General features: G+C 33.5%; 2 protein-coding genes across 5 annotated transcripts; one reads left to right on the forward strand and one right to left on the reverse strand.

The window, feature by feature from the left end:
* Positions 1-446: 446 nt before the first annotated feature.
* On the reverse strand, positions 447-9516 carry CPL2 (carboxyl-terminal domain (ctd) phosphatase-like 2). 4 transcript variants are annotated; one of them, XR_016319524.1, is made up of 17 exons: positions 9020-9516; positions 8351-8821; positions 7013-7223; positions 6201-6358; positions 6035-6105; positions 5827-5932; positions 5654-5743; positions 5380-5521; positions 4945-5246; positions 4778-4838; positions 4073-4191; positions 3936-3989; positions 3099-3195; positions 2668-2828; positions 2416-2581; positions 1988-2064; positions 787-848 (listed from the first exon to the last, which is right to left on the reverse strand). XR_016319524.1 is itself a non-coding variant. In XM_089717815.1 (16 exons), the coding sequence occupies exons 1-16, from the start codon at positions 9284-9286 to the stop codon at positions 743-745; spliced, it is 2490 nt and encodes an 829-aa protein (XP_089573941.1). In that variant the 5' UTR covers positions 9287-9516; the 3' UTR covers positions 447-742. The 4 variants fall into 4 exon arrangements, 2 of the variants coding, with proteins under 2 accessions (XP_089573941.1, XP_089573942.1); XM_089717815.1 differs by lacking the exon at positions 2416-2581 and having other exon boundaries at positions 447-848; positions 4073-4188; XM_089717816.1 differs by lacking the exon at positions 2416-2581 and having other exon boundaries at positions 447-848; positions 9020-9514.
* Positions 9517-18953: 9437 nt separating this feature from the next.
* LOC105646611 (clathrin light chain 3) lies at positions 18954-21323 on the forward strand. The gene is made up of 3 exons (XM_012232493.4): positions 18954-19426; positions 19674-19827; positions 20709-21323. The coding sequence occupies exons 1-3, from the start codon at positions 19035-19037 to the stop codon at positions 21090-21092; spliced, it is 930 nt and encodes a 309-aa protein (XP_012087883.1). The 5' UTR covers positions 18954-19034; the 3' UTR covers positions 21093-21323.
* The last annotated feature ends 710 nt before the right edge of the window (positions 21324-22033 follow it).

The raw sequence follows: 22033 nt of genomic DNA on the forward strand, positions 1-22033 counted from the left end.
CTGACATTTTTTACTATTCAATGCAGGCAATATACTGGAAAGTGGAAGCAATGAACCAATCCCGACCACTCCTGGCCGTTATGCTGCAGTACCTGCATCATGCTTAGAAATTTGAGAGCCGCAGCAAAATAAATAAATAAATTAAGGGTAAAGGTCTGGACAATTTCACAAACTTGGGCCGTGCCCTTGGGCTCCCCAAATCTTCACTCAAGCTCTAATACAGCTCAAGATGCCACGCTAATGGCAGGGAATATTAAGTTAAATACTTTAATGCTTAGCAAGGATCAAATTTACAGTATTTACCGAACTTCGGGGAAAAGTTAATTTTTACGTTTCTATTGTCAAATATGTCAAATCACAAGAGATTTATAATTACCATGCTCTACGGTTATTACTGGCGACGACCAGGAAAAAGCAAACCACAAGAAAATATTGTAACATGTAGATTGGACGAAGAAACTAAAGCTTCAAGGAAACCATATATATTTATACACTTTGAAGGACAAGCTCCGCCCCCCATCTAATAAGTGAACCAGAAAGATGGGGACGAAATGAAAAATGAAAAAATAATTTTCTAACCGAAAAAAAAAAAGGTACAAATCTTTTCAGAAGATGAACAAAATTGAACAAGGGAAGAGATATCTGCCTCGATCACTGCTAGAATCTGCATGATACAATACGCAGAATTTGATATCTCGAAAAACCTTCTGTTTGTCATCACTTACATCTTTATATATAGCCTTCATGAAACATGATGCCCTTTCTTCTGTTGCCGCGAAAATGGTGTACTTTGTGAACCTCGCACTAGTTCTTCCTTCGTCCTTTTACTTGGAATCGATTGCGGCAATCTGGAATTAAAAATAAAAAAGTAACTGTTTTTAAGAAATTAACCATGATTAATTTTACATTGAATTTGTTGGCCAGTAAACTATATGGGAAGCAACATGCTTCGAGAAGTACTTCCAGGGAGCCAATTAGACCAAAATCATCGCATAAAATTATGCAATTTGCATCATTACTGATAAATCCAAAGATAAGCCAAACAAATATAACATGAGATAATAGTTGCACCCACAACTGAACAAACAAAATAAGGTGTGACAAATAAAGTGCACAACAATCTCATATCCAAAGAAATTCAACAATGTATCTAAAAGAAAATCTAAATGAAGGCTTCAAAATGTTAAATAACTTGTCAAACAATATGCAAAAGAAGCAACTCACCCTTCTATTTCCTTTTTGCTTGACAGCACATGAAGCAAAATCAATATTTCCAGCTTGGATGATACTAATTGTTCAAGGCTTATAATGACATCCATTAAGCACATACCAGCTATGATCCAATATGCCACATTGCATACATGGGGTACTCTATATCAGTTACGCCAGGCCTTGCCTTGGGATCTCACCTAACAGCTAAAGTTTAGGGGTGAGTTCTCCTTAGGTATTTAAAAATTGGTATTAGAACTGGCTCAATGTCCACAGGTCAACATTTGGAAAAGGTCGACTTCTCTCCTAAGGTTAAGCATAAGCTCAGGAGCCTACAAAATCCTTCAAATACAAGACAGAGAACCCTCTTGAGCACAGCATTAGAGGAAGAAAAGTGTGTATAGATTGTCAGATTCTGAACTATGCAGCCACATATTTCACCATGCAAATAATTAAGAATAAAAAACATCAAGAAGGATTTGCTTAGATATCCTTCAAATAAGACAGAAAGGAATGGTGCATCTGTGTGGCAATTAAATGAATTTCTTGGTCTTCAAAGACCCAAATAAATGAGCCATCCACAAAGCTCACAACAGAAGACCAAATTTCCCATAGTAAATCACACATCAAGGTTTGGTTGAGTCAAAAATAAAAACAAAGCATAATTTAGAAAGTGTAAGAACCTCTGATTCAGACACGTTAAAAAGCAAGCAGAAACACTCGAGTAATTTTAAGACTCTTAGAAGCCAAAAAGAAAAGAAACTTTCTTTTATGTTACCTAGGAGAGTTGGCACGCTTCTGCTGCTGCTGATTCACAAAATTAGATGAAGTGATCCCAGGTTCAACTTCAGTATCCTGTAAATGATTTTTCAATCAAATAGATTAAATCTGCATTCCAGACGGTACTTATATCAAGTGATAGGAACTCCTATCGGATTTTACAGATCTATAATAGACTGTGTTTAATCAATTATTCCAAATGCAAATGTTTAATATAGTCCTCAAGGTTTAGCCAATTCAAGAAAGAAAAATATTTTCACTTTCTTGGAGAGAGCATTTTCAAAACCAACTTAATTTGTCATGTATTGAACACAAGTATGGTAAATCAACTATTAAAAAATAACAATTAATAAACAATTTTGCTGATACAACATGGGAGTACTTGGATAATGGGTAGAAACTAGGGTCTGACCACCAAGTCCTTACCTTTTAAACAGGAATAATTGGAGCCTGCATAAGACAGCAATAGCAGACATGGAGCCAGCCCACTCCCTTCACTGTTTTAGCGCCCACATCTTGGTGCATTGCTAAATCCAAAAAAGGAGTGGTTTCTCTCCAGATAACCACTATACCTCGTCTGGAGTTTTCTTGCCTACATACCCTTTATCCAAGCATCACCTATGTTTTTGAGCAAATAAATCAAATCAACTACTGAGAGGATCATCAAAAAACCCCCACCTCAGATGTACGTTCTTTAGGTAAACCATCTTCTGGCTCCACTTCACTTGATCCAGGATTAACAATGTCCCACAGAAATCCATTCTCTTTTCCAAGAGACAGCTTATCAAAATCATGGTCCACAGCTCCAGACTGAGGTGTGATGTATGCAACATATTTTTCTGCGAACAAAATACATTCAGCACTAGATACATCATTGACTGTGAACTGAAATCAACCAGAAGAAGAACTAGAAAGAAAAAGCATTTACAGCTAATGCATGTTAAACTCAGAAATATCTTCATAAAAGACCACTAAATATACACATTAACAACCTATCACCACATCAACCCGTCAACATTTGATGAATTACATCCTTACAGTTTACAGAATAATGGCTTAACAAGGAAACCGTGTTTAAAAAAAAAAATTGAATCGACTAATTAACATACCTGCCAAGCTGTGAAGGGCATTCTCAGCAGCTTGCTGATGTGCATCCTTCCTTGTCTTACCCATCCCAACACCTATCTTCTCACCAGTGAACAAAACCTGAATTATTTAATTCAATAAAATGAGTTTTTTGGAATCCAAAAAAGTATGATAAGTATAGCTACAGGCCAAAGGAGGAGAGAAAACAAATAAAATGAATACTACATCTTTTTCAGAGCCTCTACGGAGAGAAATAAACAGTTGGGAAAAACACTTGTTCTGCAGAAACACATCCTCAATAAATTAAATATTAATCAAAATTTTATGATCCTATCACATCCTACATATCACAATCATTCAAACATAGAAATATAAAGAAACAGGGTCTATTTTTTATTTTTTATTTTTTTGCCACACCCCACTTTGATTCTGCAATAACCAAAAAAAATATATGGAACAAACAAAGGAAAATAACAAATTGGCAAAAAGAACTTATTACGTAATATATTTCAAGTATTTATCTCATTCCAATTACAGAAGTGAGAAATTTTGTCTACCCAATGAACCCTTGATGCAAGCTCATGGACATAATTATCAAACAAGTAGACATAAATGGATTAAATACTGTTAGCACAAAACATGAAATCAGTGTTCATAAGTTTCCAGTACTGCTATCCATTAATTATAAAGAGGTTAGTACACTTCAAGAACAGATTAAGATGTATAAACCGCTCACCAAACAACATGAAATTTGTGTTTCACAACTTCAGTACCAAACTAATGATACCCATTTACTTCATAAAAAAAACAGTGACTTTAGCAGAAAATGTGAAGTAGCAGGCAACACTTTCTTAACTGACCTCAACAGAAAATTGCAAATCCTTACTGGTGCTCACAACAGATCTGAACTCAACCTGCACATCAGGACCAAGACTCCAGTGAGCCTCACAAAAAACAAACTGATGAAATGATCATCAATGCGTGAACCAATCTGTACCTTAGAGTTGCATCTCCGTCCAATTTCTTGCAGCACTCCAATAGATAAGTTGGGTGTTAGAAGGTTCAATTTTACAGCCTCAGGTTGAAACTCTTTGCTATTTTGAGAAACACCAACTTCTACAAAAAAACTTAAATCAGCAATTAGTATGAATATTCAGATCAACTGCCTAACAGAGTGCATCACATGAAATCACAGAAGGTTTCTTATTTCCAATGCAATTTATGAAGGTGTCCTATCTGGAGTGTGGATTAGACATGGATAATGGACAACAATGCTGTCAAACAGGAAACTGGATAAGTTTAGACCTAAATAATAGCGTGATTTAATCTTTTAAAATTAAACAATGCAATCAAGTGTTCCAACGTTAATTTTATTCAATTGAATCCTTTCATTCCCAATCACCACTGGATTGAACTGACATGACCATCTCAATTTTGCCACAAGATCAAGCATTTCTTATTATTTGAGGACTACAGTGGAAAATGCTACAAGTTTTGAGGTATCTTGTCTAAAGAACAGTCTAAGTCAGCAAATATTAAATCCATATAGTGCTACGAGTTTGAGGGCCAAATTTGTCCAAAAAATAGTCTTAATTAGTAAGTGTTAAACCTAAAGTAGTGAAGTAGTATTCTCTTCTGAAAAATTACAGTGATCATTATAAATACAAAAATTACTGTAGCAACTGAAAGGTGGTTCACATACCTGATGAATGGCCACTTGCAGGAGGAGGACTCTGTTTTTGTATGTCATGTCCAGCAATTGACTGCAAGCAAAACCTCACTTATTTATAAAGCTCACAGGAATACCTACACATTTAACTTTGAAACTGAAAATTACATTCAAGTACATTCAAAAGAATTTAGACAAACCTCTTCACCCTTCACTTGCAACACATGTGACACTAAAACTGTGGAAGCAGATGCTGGTGTACTAAGCACAAATGGATTCTGAAGTGCTCGAAGCTTATCAGATTTTAGTGACTCACTTTCCTGAGCAAATCCTGAAGGTCGATTATTCATTTGTGCTCTGTTGAAATCTTCCTCCAACCAGCCTCCTTGTGGCTGTATAGAAGATGGAGGTATTAGTGCAGGTACCCTGGATAGAAGCGGAGGCTGACCTGAATTTGGATTCCTTAGATCTCGTCTCATAGGAGCTCCCAACAAACTAGGTTCTGGGATATAAGCATACTAAGTATAAGCATATTAAGTATAAGAACTTTAAAGAAGTTGTTCTAATATCATATATCACATACTTAATATCAACCATAAACAGACGATTAAAATAAAAACAAAATGAATCCATACTCTGTAAAGGAGCAAATGTTGTTGAAGACATTGGTCCAACGATATTTGGAATTATGGCAGCAGGTGGCTGGGTGATTTCAGATCTCAATTCAGAGTTATTTGTCATAGAATGAGCAGCTGAGTCAATAGCATTCTTCTCATCCTGATAAATACAAGAATGAATAAGAGAAACAAATATATCTAGTTTCCATGACGCAATAAAAAAAAAAAAAAAAGAAAAAAAAAAGGAGTGGTAACTGGTAAATATCTTATTTGCAAAAGTACATAAACTCACCAGTTGATTCAATCTCCGTTCAACCTCAACACCACTCATTCCTTCATGAAAGGGTGCATTACTATTCCCGTTGGGTACAACACCAGCATCCTACAGTATAGAAATTTATATGATAGAATGAGAATAAGATACAAACTTATAATGAAGAAGGAAACATTTCAGTTTTTATGTACCTCTGACATCATATAGTTGCTCACATCAGGAGCAGGAGGTAAATTTATCACCTCATCTTCATAAAACACTTCAGAGATTCTTCGTAATAAATTCTCATCAAATTCTCTACACAATGTAACAGGCCAAGAATAAGAAATGAAATCATGAACATTCCAGAATCCATTGTCTGATAAAATGCTTTGACCAGATGAAGTTAATGGTTCTTACTTGAAAAAACAACCTCTAACATTGCATGCAACATTTCTTGCCACACAGAGGACCGGAACAGCATTCGCCATCTAAACTTGAGAGAAGGAGAGATTTCACTCAGAAAGAAAATCATAGAAAATATAATATATGAATTAAGTAATGTCATACTTGTATGTTTTAGTACCTCTGCCTGAGGAGCATAGTAAGGCATGAATGCAGGAACTACATGAACTCGAGGTTGATCCTTGTCCTCCCAAACCTTTGACCGATCATCAATTACCATTGCCATCTTCGGATGGCACATGCCATCTTGGAAAACATGTGACAAAGATTTCCTAGAGCCTGCCACCAATAATAAAAGGATTTTAAATTAACATTACACTCCATTAGAAATAAATCACGTGCAAGAATCCAATTTATAGCAAAATTCATATGGTTGGAATAAATCAATAATGAGTTAAGGCAATCTCATTTCCTAAATTATCCTTATTAGAGGGTTTGAGAGGTAAGGTATTTTTGTAATTTGATTGTGAACACAACCATCAATTATGTAAAAATGAATTGAACTCTAAAGAAATCCTACAACTTGTGACAGATTTCTTTTTCCTCCAAAACAGCACCTTTTTTTAAACCCAAAAATAATTAAATTATAACACTTGTGCCTAAATAAACTTCAGTTCAACCAATTTCCAGTATTCATGGGGTTTCTAAACAATGTTGGTAAAATGCAAGGTGGCTTACATGAACTGAAGAAAAATACCTTATGCACTGCAGTTGCTAAATGGACTGTATATTAACTTCAATTTATTAAAAGCTTCAGTGTTTAAACCACCCACTTTCATATCAGAAAATACAAGACTAAGCAAAAACCTAAAATTGATTTCAGAAAAATTACTCATATGTCGGTTTCATGTTAATAACAGACAATTGCTAATGCACAAGATTCCAATTAAAAAGTGAAAGCAAATATATTTTCAAGATAGTAAATGTCCTAGCCTGATTTAACACAAACAACACGCTGCTGCAGTTGCTTTGGTGCTATAAGGTGTGATTCTGGGTCTAGAAGCCTCCACATTTCCAACGCATAATCTCTTTCAGCCATTGTGCAAACATAAACTTCAAACCTTTTGCGACCTTTTGCTGTTAAATAACTTCGCAGATCCTCCCAAGCAGGCCTCAACCTCACAAGCACACTGGTATCACGAATCTATAAAGAAAATAATTCATAAACATGGGAAAATTTTTATTCCTTTCAAATCAGTTGACTGCACATGGTTACTGATAAACTGAGTGATAAGTGACTCTCCAACATTTGTTCAGAAATAACCAACCAATAAATGCAAGTAATTCAGTGTCATGGTGAGATTAAGCCTACCAAGTACCAAGCCAAAATATGCTTGGAGGCAACCCGAGTAAAGTAAAGCTAAAGTCAACCATGACCAAGAGTATATATCTGCTTCAAACTTGATCCGAAATCAATAATCAACGTAAGCTTCCTCAAAACATTAATAGCTGCTCAAAAGCATGTTCAATTTAACAGCTAAGGAAGCACATGATCAAACAAAGTATATACAATTTACAACCGTCTCTTCTAAAAATTTGCAACCAGCATCCAAAAGAAGCACCAGAGCAAAGAGCAATGTACTTTTAGGATGGAAAGCTGCACCTGTTGTGGCCAGGAGAACCCATGAAACATAACCCAAATGTCTGACATATCCATATACCTATATTCATACTCATGAAATGCTGGTCCTACGTTCATTTTAAGAGGTTTCTGACAGTGTATATTCACCCTTTGGGACATAACAAATCTGAAAAATGGAATAAATTGCTGATATGGACTATAGAGAAAATGTACAAGAAAGGTAGAGATGCATTCTTTGATCGACCTATTTTCTTAATCCTTAGGCAACAACAACAACAACAAAAAAAAAAAAAAAAAGGCCAAGCACTAATAAGGGTAATATTGTTTTATATTTCATAGAAGTTTTATTTGCCACCCAACCCATGATAAACACATAATTCACAAAATTAAACCAAGAGAATGAGAGCAATTATTGGTTCTTTCTTCTTCTAGCTGGAGGAAAAATAACTATATCAATATGAGACAGGATAAAAAGTCATTCATTCCAAGTTCCAACTAACAAACAATGCTATAAACCTCGTCCTTCTCTCCATAAGCATCTTAAGACATGCTTTGTTGTATTCTCTTTTCATTATAATGAATTTTGCATAATTATACCGATGAATATCAAAATAAAAAGTAGACATTCCATAAAAGTGCACAAATACATGAACAATTGCAACAAACAAACAGCATCAAGCAGATTATACCTCTGGATTGATGCGAGTGAGAACAATATGCCTATCCTGCAATCTAATCACAGGTCTAACAAGTCTCTCATGGGTTTCAGATAGTTGAGGAACCTCCTCCAACTGAACCTTAAGCACTTTCCCGTTATCCATAACTTGATCGTTCTCTGCATACTGCTTCAATAGCATCCTGTCATCCACATACCTCTTCAGCTCAGCAGACATCCCAGATATCCTCACTGGATCAATCTCGCGTGCAATCCAGATATTAAGAGCTTCAATTCTATCCTCAAATGATTTCATAGTGTTTGCAACTATAAGAGTCTCATCAAGATCAAAAACGATAGACAAACATCTCAAGTTGAGCATGCCTAAGCACGAATCATAAAGACCAACCGGGACTGTAAAACACCAAAAGCACGGAAACTTCTTCTGCTTACTCGGCATTGCCACCAAGTGTATCTCCTCATCTCCAGTCAACACCACTGCAGTCTATAATAACAACACAACCAAAATCATCACATTATCAATATTTTTAATCACTAACCTAAAATAATAAAAAATATCGCACAAATTCACCATTGCTGGGGAAAATTGAGTGAATCAATCAATTCAGTGAACTGAATTAGACAAGTATGAGCATTGAAAGCTGCAATTATCCAAAATAAACAGCAAAATTATAGATGAGACCTTGAATTCATGGAAGCAAGAGGCATGAAGGTTGATCAAATGAGGCTGTTCAAGCGGAGATGAAGATTCAAGCTTACAGCGAACAGAATATGAAGAAATGGTTTGTAGAATTGAAAGAGGAGGACAACGCTCGCTTTGCGATATGCGATGGATTCGTATCTCGTTGTTCGGAAACTGGAAATTCTGGTCGGTCACTGGAATAGCATCGAGTTCTCCCAAACAAAGCTCACCGTGATACACCACGGATTTAAACCCTAAACGGCTCATTGGAAAATCGGTTTCTGATTTGAAATCAGCGACACAAAAGAAATGAAGAAACAATGGCGAAAGAGAAACAGAAGAAGAGAAAATGGGAGGAAATGCTATGAAGGCTTTTGTTTTTTTTCCTTTCCCTTCCTCTCTATTTAACACTTTCTCCTGTCTCTCACTCTCAGGCTTCTTTGGTCTCTCTCTTAATACTCCCCCTCTCCCTCCCTCTTTGCCTGCGGTTTCAAATGAGGGGTGGTGATGATTATTTATAGGCAAAATAGGAGATTAGTTTAAGAGCATTGATTTTATCTTAATTTACAAAAATACCTCCGTGTACGGACAGATTAAGGGTTAAAGGGCAGAGAGGTTGGACGACATAGTATACACGTGGTATGGGATTCAAATTCAAGAAAGTGAGAATGAGCTTTGTAACTTACAATTTTCTCTTATTGCATAACCCTTGCAAGGGTTAGGCAAGGAAGATAAGATTTTGGGTGTTAATAGAAAATATATTAAAATATACTGATAGTATCCTGAAATTATTTATTAAACTTTTCAAAATTAGTACCAATAATACAAGATAAAAGTAAAAAAATAATTAATGTGACTTTTAATTTTCCAAAACATCAATTAAAGTGAAAAAAAAAAAAATAAACCATTACTTAAAGTGGAAAGAAGAAAATATTATTTTGTTTTTTTTTTCTCCGATGGAAAGTTATTTATATTTTTTATTTATACAAATTTGCATTATTTAATTTATTGGGTGTATGCATATTACATAAAGTGCTTTTCTAAAGGGATATAAATAAACAAATCAAGAGCGACAATAATAATAAAAAAAAAAAACCTAGACCGTCTCTCTTTGGCTTTCTCTTTTTGTGCGTCTTTCTAGATGTACTTAATTTATATTCATTATTAATGAATTATTAAGTTTTCAAAAAAAGGTATCTCTCTAAAGGGAAAATAATTATTTAGTCTTTCAGCTCTGCTATAATTATTTAAATAGTTCCTGATTTTTTATATAATATTTAAGTTATTTCTCCCATTTGTCTCCCTCTAATTAAACGGTCCCTCCATCCAATTTTGGTCACTTTTAGAGATGAAAATATCCTTCTTAAAACACTCACTTACCATGATTATATTTACATTAAATAGTTTCAGCAGAAAACCGCAAAAAAGAAGATTGAACAAATTCAGTCAGTAATCAAGCCCATATTCTATTGAGATAGAATAGATACAAGTCATCAAATAGACCAAAAATTCAAGAAATGAAGATTTAAATGCAGCAGAAGTACTACAAATGAATTATACAATGTGAAATGTAGCTAACAAAAATTCAAGAAATGAAGATTTAAATGCAGCAGAAGTACTACAAATGAATTATACAATGTGAAATGTAGCTAGTGCTACCCTTTTCCTGCAGCTGGCAAAAGAACGGGGTAAAAGGGTTGACAATGAGAAAAGACGTAAGGTAAACTATTAGGGACGATAACCAGAAAGGTAAGGTGTGAGATTTTGTATAAACATGGGCACATGTACAAGCAGACTAGCAGTCCCAACAAGAAGCCAATAATTACCTCATCCATGCCAAATTTCCATAAAACATAACAATTTAAATTCCTTTACAATTGCAGATTTAAAATAAAAATAAAAGAAAATAAAATAAAAAGAAAAGAAGAGAAAAGAAAATCTCAGGCAAAAACCAAAGGGGTTTCCTGCACTTCTCATTTGTTAGCAATAAGTAATCTAGATATGGGGTTTAAAGGATTTGATCTAACAGAAGTTAATATTCTCAAGAAAATAACAAAAGATAGAAAAATTAAACCTTTTTCGTTCTTTTCTTTCTCTTTTGCATACAATAAGCCAAAACAATAAAAAATTTATTACCCATTTATGTAATGAACTAATCTTCCTTTCTGGTTCACTACAAGAGAAAGAGAGAGAATTCATCTGGAAGCTATAGAGTTAGTAGCCAATTCATGCTAAGAACTCAATACGGGAGAGAATCTATCATACCATTTTTGTACAAAAATGCCCAGCCCAGATACAATAGGTAGCAGCACAATCAATATCCATCCTTTCTACAACATTATTTCCAAACAAATTTCAGCTCTTTGTAGGTGAGGAAAATATCAAGCGATTAGGGATTGCACTTGATTCTGGTGTAAATAGCGTTATGAGCAAGAAGAGATGCATTATCGAGATCGAAGGCACAGATTAGGGATTGAACTCGATTGTGGAGGTTAAGGCGTGAACCCATTGAAGCACCCGTGGGATCTGGAAGACGATGCGCATTAGGGTCCCGAGGCGGATGATAAGGATTGCGCTGAAGCGCATGGAGTGGAGGTTCATGCGGCCGTGACGCTTACATCCTAGGCGTTCCGTTGCTGCTTTTTCAGATGAAGAGAAGACGAAGGTGCGAGATGAGTGGAGGAGAGGTTTGGGAGGTGGTATTAGTTGGGAAGACTGAGGTGGTGGAGGGCTCCGATTAAAGGTTGATAGGTTGTGGTACTGGACTGGCAGAGGGGCGGCGATGAAAGGTTTTGTGCAAGGGGATAAATTGCCATTTAAAAAAATTTATCTCGCCTCTTTATCCAATCTTGCCTCACTTTAACGGCAAAAGTACCCAAATATTAGGCCAAGGACCAATTAAAGGGAGTCAAATGTAAGAGATGATTTAAATATTATATAGAATATTAAAAATTATTTAAATAATTATGATAAATCTGATAAGGAAGTAAAGAATAGCTGACAAATAGGAAGAGTTTATAATTTTATAAAAATTTAAAAATAGAAATAAGTGATTCAATTTAATAAATAATACATAACACCTCCAACAATCAATGATGAATAAAAAAATACTAACTAAGATTAAGTAATTCACACAAAAGTCTTTGCACGTCACTATTAGCATACAATAATATGACATAAAATCATATGAAGTGGAAACGGTCAATAAAATTACTAACCTATATCTGAGTATTGATCTTCCGCACCTGATTAATAAGTCATCCTCGCATATGTTCGCATTTTGTTTCGTATTCCATGTCTTTCCACTTCAAAATCATAAGTTGGAATGAAAAATACAATGAAAGTAAAATATCCGTAAAAAAATGAGATATACGGATTAAAATAAAGTAGACTTTTGGAGGTTGATTATCTTTTCATCTCTATTTTTAGTTTTAATCTACCTATCTCACCATTAATAAGTGTTTTATTTTTCTTAAATTGATATTGCAATGCTGATATAATATTATTGTTTCATTGTATAATTATTTATAAAGTAACATCATATATTTAAATTTGTATAAAAATCACTTCAACTTTGTGAAAAGTAAATTTTATAACATTATATATGGATTAAGTAAATTTTTTTCTCTAAAATCGAACCAAAACAAAAAATTAAAATTTCTTCAAACTAAAACCTGTATTCAAACGAAACAACCAAATTACATCGATTCAATGCAGTTTTCAAATATTTTTTTCAAAGTTTGCTCAAACCTAGCTCTATCGGTCTTCCTCCTTCTCAGGATATTCAGTCCTAAATTTATTTTTTCCATCCTCCATTACTTTATTCAAAACCCACCATAATAGGAGAAAGAGGCACAATTAGTTTGAGGAGAGAGAAAGAGACGTTGCATATGACAATACATAAAGAGAATGAGGTATTGATCTCTTTGATGCACAACAGTAAAGAAATAATCCTCACACTATTGGATCAAAGAGACTTCCTACAAGTAAGGAATGGATCAAATATGGAAGTAGTTGATAAGGCATCGATTTTCCTTTAATTTATTTTTCCTTAATCTTTATTAATTTAGTTATTTTTGTTAATTGAGATTAATTTGGTCTTTCTCACTTTTAGGCTACACTTTATTTTAGTTGACAAATGGAAAAAAAGTCAAATCATTCAATGGAAGGACCAAATTTTCTCATAAGACATAGATATAGCCACGGTTCCGAAACCGAATCAGAAATTAACTCAGTTTCGGATCCTCAATGATTTCAAAATCGAAAGTTTCAGTCAGTTCTTCAGTTGATTTTTGAAATCGTCAGTTCACGATTTCAAAAATGACGGAATCGAAACTAAACTGTAGAACACCCTATAGTTCAGTTCCCACCGGTTCAAAATCGACAATTTCAGTTCTAGGAACCGTAATTTGACCGCTCCTAACAAGACAATTAGGTTTCACAAATAAAGAGATGAAATAATAAATTTTGTCAAATCTCAGGGGTAAACAGTACTTTACACCTTTTTATAAGTAGCTCAGCATTCAAACATGACGCCATACCCTCCTCCCAAGGTCGGTCTACAAACTAACTAACTAGGCAACTTTACCTTGCCCTAGGGCTTGAGTAGTCATTAAGGCCCATGAATGCAAAAAAAAAAAAAAAAAAAAAAAAACCCAATAATTGTGCCTTTGATATTAATAAAAAAATTTTTAATTTTATCGGTTAAAAATATTGAAGTTGCTCAAATAAATAAGATTTTTGTCTACTTTTTTTATATAATTAGGATGTGTATTTCATTGGACGGTAGAGTGTAGAAATTTTTGTCTCTTTTACTAAAACGTGTTTCCGGAATTGAATTTGTATTTTCAGCTTTATAGGAAATGAAGTAACATTTATAATTCAATAACTAAATGATTCACATACTACTAACCTCTATTTCCTTTAAATATTTTGGATATTAGAAAATTATATTTTAAATTTTGAGAATTCAAAATACATAATAACAAGAACATTAAATTTTAATCATCATAAAATTACAATATACTATTACACCAATGGTAAATATCACTTAAAAAATAACAATACCTCACTATAGTGTGAAATGTTAGAATATTCGAGCATAACATTAAATTGAAGTTTTGTTTGGCAAAATTAGTTATTTTAGTGGCTATTAGTTGTTTTAATAGCGTTTAATTATTTACTGCTTGAGTAATTTTTCATGAAAACGTTATATGAGTTAACTTTTCACAAAACGTTACTATAACCTCTAAAAACTACATAAAAGGTTATTGACGAACACAATCTGAATATATTATACACGTAAATGTAGGCATGGCCACGGTTCCGGAACCGGCGGTTCCGGTTCCAGAAAAGCTGGAACCGGAACCGAACCGAAATTGGCCGGTTCCGGTTCCGGTTTGGAACCGTCCGGTTCCGGTTCCGGTTCCGGTTCCGATCCGATTACAAAACCGACGGTTCCGATTGGTTTTCCGGCGAATCGCATAATTTGAAATTTTAAATTTTTAATACCGGTTTAAAAAAAAAAATTATATTAACATAAAAAATTTAAAAATACTGTTAAAAAATTTTAAAATATCAAGACCAACTAAAAAAAAAATTATTTGAACATAAAAAATTTAAAAATACACCTAAAAAATTTCAAATTTTTAAGACCGGTTTAAAAAAAAATTTGAACTGATTTTTTTTTTTTTAAGTTTGAACATAATGATTTTTTTTTTTTTAAGTTTCAAATTACCTTAATAAGAGATAAATGTTGAGTAGAGAAAAATAAATGAATAATATAGAGTAGAGTGTAGTATATTGTAGAGAGAGTAAGTAGAGAGTGTAGTATATTGTAGAGAGAGTAAGTAGAGAGAGTTGAGATTTTTTTGTAATGAATTTGTAAATAAAATGAGGTATTTATAATAAATCCAAAAATTCATTTTTCCAAAAATACCCTTCAAACTAGCCGTTATGTAGCCGTTTATGACAGTTGGGAGGGGTAATTAAGACATTTAACAACAAATTTAAAAAAAAAAAAAAAAAAAAAAAAAAAAAAACAAAAATCTGACAGTTACAACGGCTAGAACCGCCGGTTCGAACCGGCGGTTCTAACCGGCCGGAGAACCGGCGGTTCTAACCGGCCGGAGAACCGGCGGTTCCATTCCGGTTCCGACCGGTTCTATGGAACCGCCGGTTCTGGTTCCACATTTGCTGGAACCGGAACCGAACCGGAATTTTCCGGTTCCGGTTCCGGTTCGTCCCGGTTCCGGTTCTCACCGGTTCCGGTTGCGGTTCCGGGCCGGTTCGAACCGACGGTTCCGGTTCCCGGAACCGCAATATGGCCATGCCTACGTAAATGATTATGCCAAACCTTAAAATTCATTGAAAAAAAAAAAAGATTTAAACTTACTTAAATTTGAGCTAATTATTACTAAAAGATTGATTGATTAGGTAGTTAATGTTTCATCCTTTTAAAATTTAAACTTCTCTTTGGCTATATTCGACAACAGCTTCTTAAATAGTTTTTAACGTTTTGACTAAACGCTATTTAAAAAGTTGTTCGGGAGCGTTTTGATTAATTTTTAGAGATTACGGTAGCTTTTTATAAAAGTTAACTCATATAAGGTTTAGCTTTTATCGTTTCATGAAAAGCTACTTAAACAGCTAACAGCTGCACTCTACTAAAACAATTAACGATTACTAAAATAGCTAGTTTTGCCAAACAGACTATTTCTAAGCATCATAATAAAAAATAATGATTTATCTAGAGGATAAAACTCATTTTACATTAGTCAAGTTGTTTTTTTCGCATAGAGAGAATCAAATTTAAATCTATCACTAAGCCGTATATACACTTAGCATTAGACTATTAGCTTATCAGTTTTTCATTATGATTTGCTTTTATACGTGCACTGATTGCACTCACATTTCCATCTTCCTTTGAGACAGTGATGGAGCCAGGACTTTTTCACAGAGGGGGCGAAAATATATTTTATCATTTCATACTATGAATACAAAATAAATATGATTTAAAAGAGCACCTAAAATAGTGTAATTATAAAAGCAAAATTATTACATGTGGTTAAATTTTTTTTTTAATGAAAATGGTATAAATAGCAACAAAATAATAAAGATTTTTTTTTTTAGTATACATGAGGACTTTCAATAGGAAAGAAATAATTTTCTAACATTTACATATTAAAAATTACAATGAAAATAATTATTAGTTTAAAATTTTAAGTATTTTATTACAATTATAAAATTCAATCAATTCAATTTTACATTACTTTCTAAAACTATTAAAATAAAATCATTAATTATAATATTAAATCTATTTCTTTGAATAAATTAAATATCATATATGTTTATTTAATAAATTTAAAATTTTATAGTTTTTTTCAGCTGTTAAATTTTAATTAAATAACTAATAATAAACAATTGGAATATAAATTTATAATACTATTGTATATTTTAAAATTTGTGTGATTTTTATGTATTCATATAATGAAATCAAATTCAAAACTAAGATTTAAAAAAGAATATAAAATTAAATAATCTAAAATTAAAATTAATGATATAACTCATGCAAAAAAAAAAAAAATGAAAATTGTGCTGTGTGATTAATGTTTATATATATATATATATATATTTATTTATTTATTTGTACTAACTAAATCTATGCAAAAAACTTGTTTTACTAGCTAAAACTATGTACAAAATTAAACTAAAAAAATTACAGCCACTCGGCATTCGAACTCAGGTCTGGTGATCAAGTATAAGAATCTTACCACCAGACTACCAAATTCATCATCAGAAAGTGAAAACAGGCATTATCCCAAAAATTAGCAAAGGCAGGGGGTGGTGGCCCCCCTACCCCCCCTGGCTCTGTCACTGCTTGGAGTCGCGGTGTGCAAATATTCAGCCTAGCCGTAAAGTCCCCAAAAAACGACCGTTAAATCGCTAGCATTAGCGTACATAATCATACGCGCCTCTACGAAATTATTTATTCCTGCGGAAGCACACGAACAGTAAGCGCCGCACTATGTCTAAATTTGAGAACCTCTCCTCTCACATTCATCCACGTAATTGATGAATATTCCAGCTAGTTGGTGGGGACACTAATGCTTTTGTTTGGATGAAAATAGGATATAAAGTGAGCGAGAATGTAAAAACGAGAGAGTAAAATGATACTATTTCTTTTACCATTCTTATTTTATATTTTTTATTTGATTTGGAGGAAAAATAAAAAGATGGGAGTAAAATAAATTTATTTTACTTAACTTTTATTTGGCAGGGTCTAAAATTTGGGTGGATCTAAAATAAAGAGTGAAAATTTCTTGGAATTATCAAGATCCTTTATTTAGTTTGAGGTAAAATATCAAGGAGGATGTAAAATAAATTTGTTTTACACCCATTTAAACCTCATTTTCGCTCCATTTTGGGAGAAAAATGAATAGTAAAATTTTTCACTCCTATTTTATTTCCACCCCTTATTTGACTTCCCCTCTTCCCAAACAAAGCATAATTAGCCTTTGTTTAGATGGATGGAAAATATGGAAGGATGTAAAATAGGGGGTCAAATGCATTGGAATTTTCAAATTACTTTGTTTGGTTTGTGTGAAAATAATAAAGAGAGTGTAAAATAAATTTATTTTACCTTATATAATTTTTCTCCCAAAATGGAGTAAAAATAAGAAATAACGGGTGAAAAGTTACTATTTATATATAGTAATAATAATAATTATTATTATTTTACACCCTTATTTTATACGAATTCAAAGAATGAGCGTAGAATAAAGAGGTAAAACGAATAGTATCATTTTACGTCATTATTCTTCCCAAAGATACTTTTAGTTGCCTCTTTGTTGTATTTATTTTCCTCCCATTTTGGAGAGTAAATTGGAGGAAGTAAAATAAAAATATTTTACATCCACTCCTTATTTTACGGATTTTACCTCTTCCCAAACAATGTATTTTACAAATCCCAATAAACTTTCACTTGTAATTTTATGCCCCTCATTATTTTACATCCAACCAAACAACCTCTAAGTTGTTGATTGTATGTGGAATGTCAAGAGGAAAATAGACTAAGGAAATAAAATACCCATCTTGTCCCATAAATATACATTTATTTTTATTTTCATATAAATTTTAAAAATTAATAATATTTTTTAAAAAATTTATTTATATTTTCAATACATATTAATATTAATATATTTTTTAATTTTGAGATAGAATAATAGAGATTTCTTTCCTTAACCAAAAGTCTTAGGTTCAAATCCTAAAATATGGAGCATGATTATTTGGCTTGAACACCAAATGATTTAATATTAACAAAAATTATTTTTCAATAAAAAATTAAGTAGAAAAACTGTTAACAAAACATATTAAATGAGGATATATGTTAAAAAGTTTTATTTTTTCAAAAAAGAAAAAAGAAAAAATTGTCCATAAGTTTGGACAAATAGAAAAAATAAATTAATATTTATAAAACGGAGGGCAAATTTCTTTCTCTTTTTTCTTACTCACAAACAAGGAGGAAAATACAAAGTAAAATATGATTAGAAAAGGATTGAAAGAAAATAGTAGAAAAACCTGATTATTGTTAAATTAGTCCTTTGAAACATATATTTTCAATAAAAATAAAATCAAAAATATATTTTAAATTCTCTATAAAATAAATTTCATCCAAACGACCAAATGAAAATAAATTATTCTTCACTAATTTTTTCCTCGCTTTATTCTCGTTCTTACCCTTAAAAACTTCCAAGACAGTGAAAGGTGGCGCTGTCTATTTCTTTGCATGGAGAATCATCAATGCATCAGCCACACCTTAAGTTGAAACGCGGCATTAACCGATTCGTGAAAGCTAATTTTGACCAATAAAAATTGAAAAAGTGTTGAACTGCATGCGAGCTTACATGCTTTCTGTTCGTTTCGAATTTAAGACAAGCTTTTTTTTTCAAAAGACCTGTGAAGTGATTCTTAACGAAGCAAACAACTGGGGTTGGGAAGAGACGAGCAGAGAATCATGTCATCGTTCGCCGGTTCATTTGGTGACGAGTCTCGGCTCACCGGCTCCACTAGTCCCTTCGACGATGATGGATACATCGGCTATGAGCCTCGCTTAAATTCTCAGCGGTTCGAGTCTTACAGCAAATTCGATACTGACTCTGTCAAGGACTCGGCCGTTGAGTCGTCGCCGATCTTCACCTCTCATGCATATACCGGTGGCGATGACATGTACTCATCTCATCCAGTGAGAGAGAGTCCTCCGTCGATCTATTCTGGTGGTGCTGGTGGAGGATTCTCTATTGCTTTCTCTCCGGAGCAGAATGGCGGCCAAGGATTTAATGGTCCGATCTTGCCACCACCAGCAGGGATGCAGGCAGAGGAAGGATTTGCATTGAGAGAGTGGCATAGGTGAGCTCTCGATTCTGTTCTCTGCCAGTACTTAATTAGTTAATAAATTACTTCCTAAGTTCTGTTATAGTATCTCTGTTAGTTCTTAATCAGAAATTATTGCTTAATTACATGATCTGGTGTTTTCCAAAATAATTAAACTTCCAGGCGAATTTTCAACTAAAAAGCAAAACATGAATAATTGGGTAGATCTGATGGTGATCTGACATCGGTGTTATGATGTGCGAAACTGTGAATGAAAGTACAGGCTGAATGCGATTAGACTAGAAGAGAAAGAGAAGGAAGAGAAACAGATGTTGCAGCAGATAATAGAGGAAGCGGAGGAGTATAAAAGGGAATTCTATCGGAAGCGCCAATTGACTATTGAGAAGAACAAAGCCTCCAATAGGGAGAAGGAGGAGGTGAGAGACAAATTTGCATATTTTATACTTCACCCTTAACATGTAAACACACACACACACACACACACACACACACACACATATAATATTTTCTTGCAAATGGATCAATTAATATGTTTTTAGTTATTGATTCTCAGTTATATTATATGGGATATCAATGGGAACTTGGGTAGTTTATATTCATTCATGAACAGAGTCCATTAAAGTGCTACCATTTTTTGGAGTTGTTGGTTAAATTGGTCTTCATTGGATTCTTTCAATTTGAATAAAGTTCTCATCACTGTGTTTATTATTGTGTCTGGAAGGAATTGAAGGGCTGATTCTTTGAATAGAGCTGGGAAATGTTAAATTATTTGATATCTTCTTTCATTTTCTATACTGAGAAGGGAGGGACATCTGAAGTGATTTGACTATGTATTGTGTCCCTTTCAGGTATTGTTTTCCGCTATTTCAAAGAAAAACTGGAATATACATAAAAGAAGTGTTTCTTGTTTTAAGCCAAAATCGTTAAATAAGGATCAGGTTGCAAAGAATGGTGTCATAATGTTTAAAGTGTTGTTGTGATTTATTGGAAGGGTACCGGTTGAAGGAGACGGGTGTGGTGATTTTTGAGTAATAAACTTGCAAAACTGAGAATCGAATTTGTTATAATATGAATGGACTTGGTAATTAATTGTGGTCATATTACTAATGGAAGTCGTTATCTGTATTGTAGCCAAATCAATCCCTGAAAAAGGAACATAGGAAATACAAACGGCGGTCAACTGAATGTATAGAGGATGTAGCATTAAGTTTTCTGAAACATATCGTTGCTTGCATTTCAAAAATGAAGTTAGCAAGACTAAACAATGCCTAATCTGATTTTTAACTTTACATGTCAGCTGTTCTTGGCAAACCGGGAAAAGTTCCATGCCGAAGCTGAGAAGAATTACTGGAAAGCAATTGCGGAGCTCATTCCACATGAAGTACCAGCCATGGAGAAAAGAGGAAAGAAAGATCAAGAGAACAAGAAGCCATCTATTGTTGTGATCGAGGGACCCAAGCCTGGAAAGCCAACTGACTTGTCAAGAATGCGTCAAATCCTTCTCAAGCTTAAACATAACCCTCCTCCTCACATGAAGCCCAAACCACCACCACCACCAGCAGAGCTGAAAAAAGACGCTAAGGACGCATCCCCTGCCCCCACTGCCACGCCAAATGTTGCTTCTGCTAAGGCTACAACAACTGCAGCTCCAGCAATTCCCGTCTCAATAGCAGCTGCTTGAAAAGCAAAGCTGCTAGATGTTAAAAATATGCATATGAAAGTAAATTTAGTAGTGAGTTTGTAAAGTTTAGTATAATCTTAAAACTTGTATTGCTTCTTACAGTATTTGGAAGCTGGCATGGTTGGCACCTGGCAGTTTTCTGTGTTGGAACGTTTTTATGGTTTGTGTCAATTTTGTTGGCTTAAGGTTTGGTGTGATATATTTCATGTGAATTTTGCCTTTTCCTATCAATATTTCTCTTGTACACGTATTTTGCTTTGAACTCCTATTTTAATGGTACAGGCAGCTCTGTTTTACCATTTATCGTTTTAAGTCTTTGAGCCCCTTTATTTTCTAGAAATTTCCCAGTTCACCATTAAAGAATGTGTTAAGATTGAAGCTAGGGTGTGGCCACATTTACGAACCGCCGGTTTCGGTTCTAGATTTAATAAATCTTGAAGAAACTGCTGGTTTCAGTTCTGGATCAAAAAATCGGAAATTGACGGTTATAGTTTCAATTTCGGTTGTTTAACGGTTTCAAATCAACAGTTTTGGTCAGTTTTCGATCGATTGTCCAGCATTATGAAATCGAAAGTTAAAAGTTAGGAATATTTTTTTGTTGAAATTTTAAATTCTAAATATTTATTAAATAATTTTTGGAAAAAACTTATAAAGAAAAAAAAGGCTTAACTTAATTTATTTATTAAAATACTTTTTTTTTTTAAGAAAAATGGCATGATCTTAATTTATTTTTTTTTAAATGATATGTTATAGTAGATCCAAAAAATTAATTTTCCATAAATGCCCTCAAAACTAGCCATTATATAGTTATTAGGAGAGTTAATTTTAAGATTTCACAAAAATATTTTAACAACAATATATTGAAACCGGATGTAGCCGCCGCTTCGAACCGTCGGAACCATCGATTCTAACCGGTTGAAAAAACCGCCGGTTCCGAACAG

The sequence above is a fragment of the Jatropha curcas genome, chromosome 2 (genome assembly GCF_041381405.1).
Source record: "Jatropha curcas cultivar XTBG-Jc1 chromosome 2, XTBG_Jcur_1.0, whole genome shotgun sequence".
NCBI lineage: Eukaryota > Viridiplantae > Streptophyta > Magnoliopsida > Malpighiales > Euphorbiaceae > Jatropha > Jatropha curcas.

Bases quoted from the DNA above. Each gene is read 5' to 3' on its own strand.
- CPL2 (XM_089717816.1), bottom strand. From the start codon at position 9,286: ATGAGCCGTTTAGGGTTTAAATCCGTGGTGTATCACGGTGAGCTTTGT. The intron at 3,196-3,935 runs GTCAGTTAAGAA...TAAATAATTCAG, and splicing joins ATTTGCAATTTTCTGTTGAG to GTTTTGTTCACTGGTGAGAA. The intron at 2,829-3,098 runs GTATGTTAATTA...TTTTGTTCGCAG, and splicing joins TGCCCTTCACAGCTTGGCAG to AAAAATATGTTGCATACATC.
- LOC105646611 (XM_012232493.4), top strand. From the start codon at position 19,035: ATGTCATCGTTCGCCGGTTCATTTGGTGACGAGTCTCGGCTCACCGGC. The intron at 19,427-19,673 runs GTGAGCTCTCGA...ATGAAAGTACAG, and splicing joins GCATTGAGAGAGTGGCATAG to GCTGAATGCGATTAGACTAG. The intron at 19,828-20,708 runs GTGAGAGACAAA...TTTACATGTCAG, and splicing joins CCAATAGGGAGAAGGAGGAG to CTGTTCTTGGCAAACCGGGA.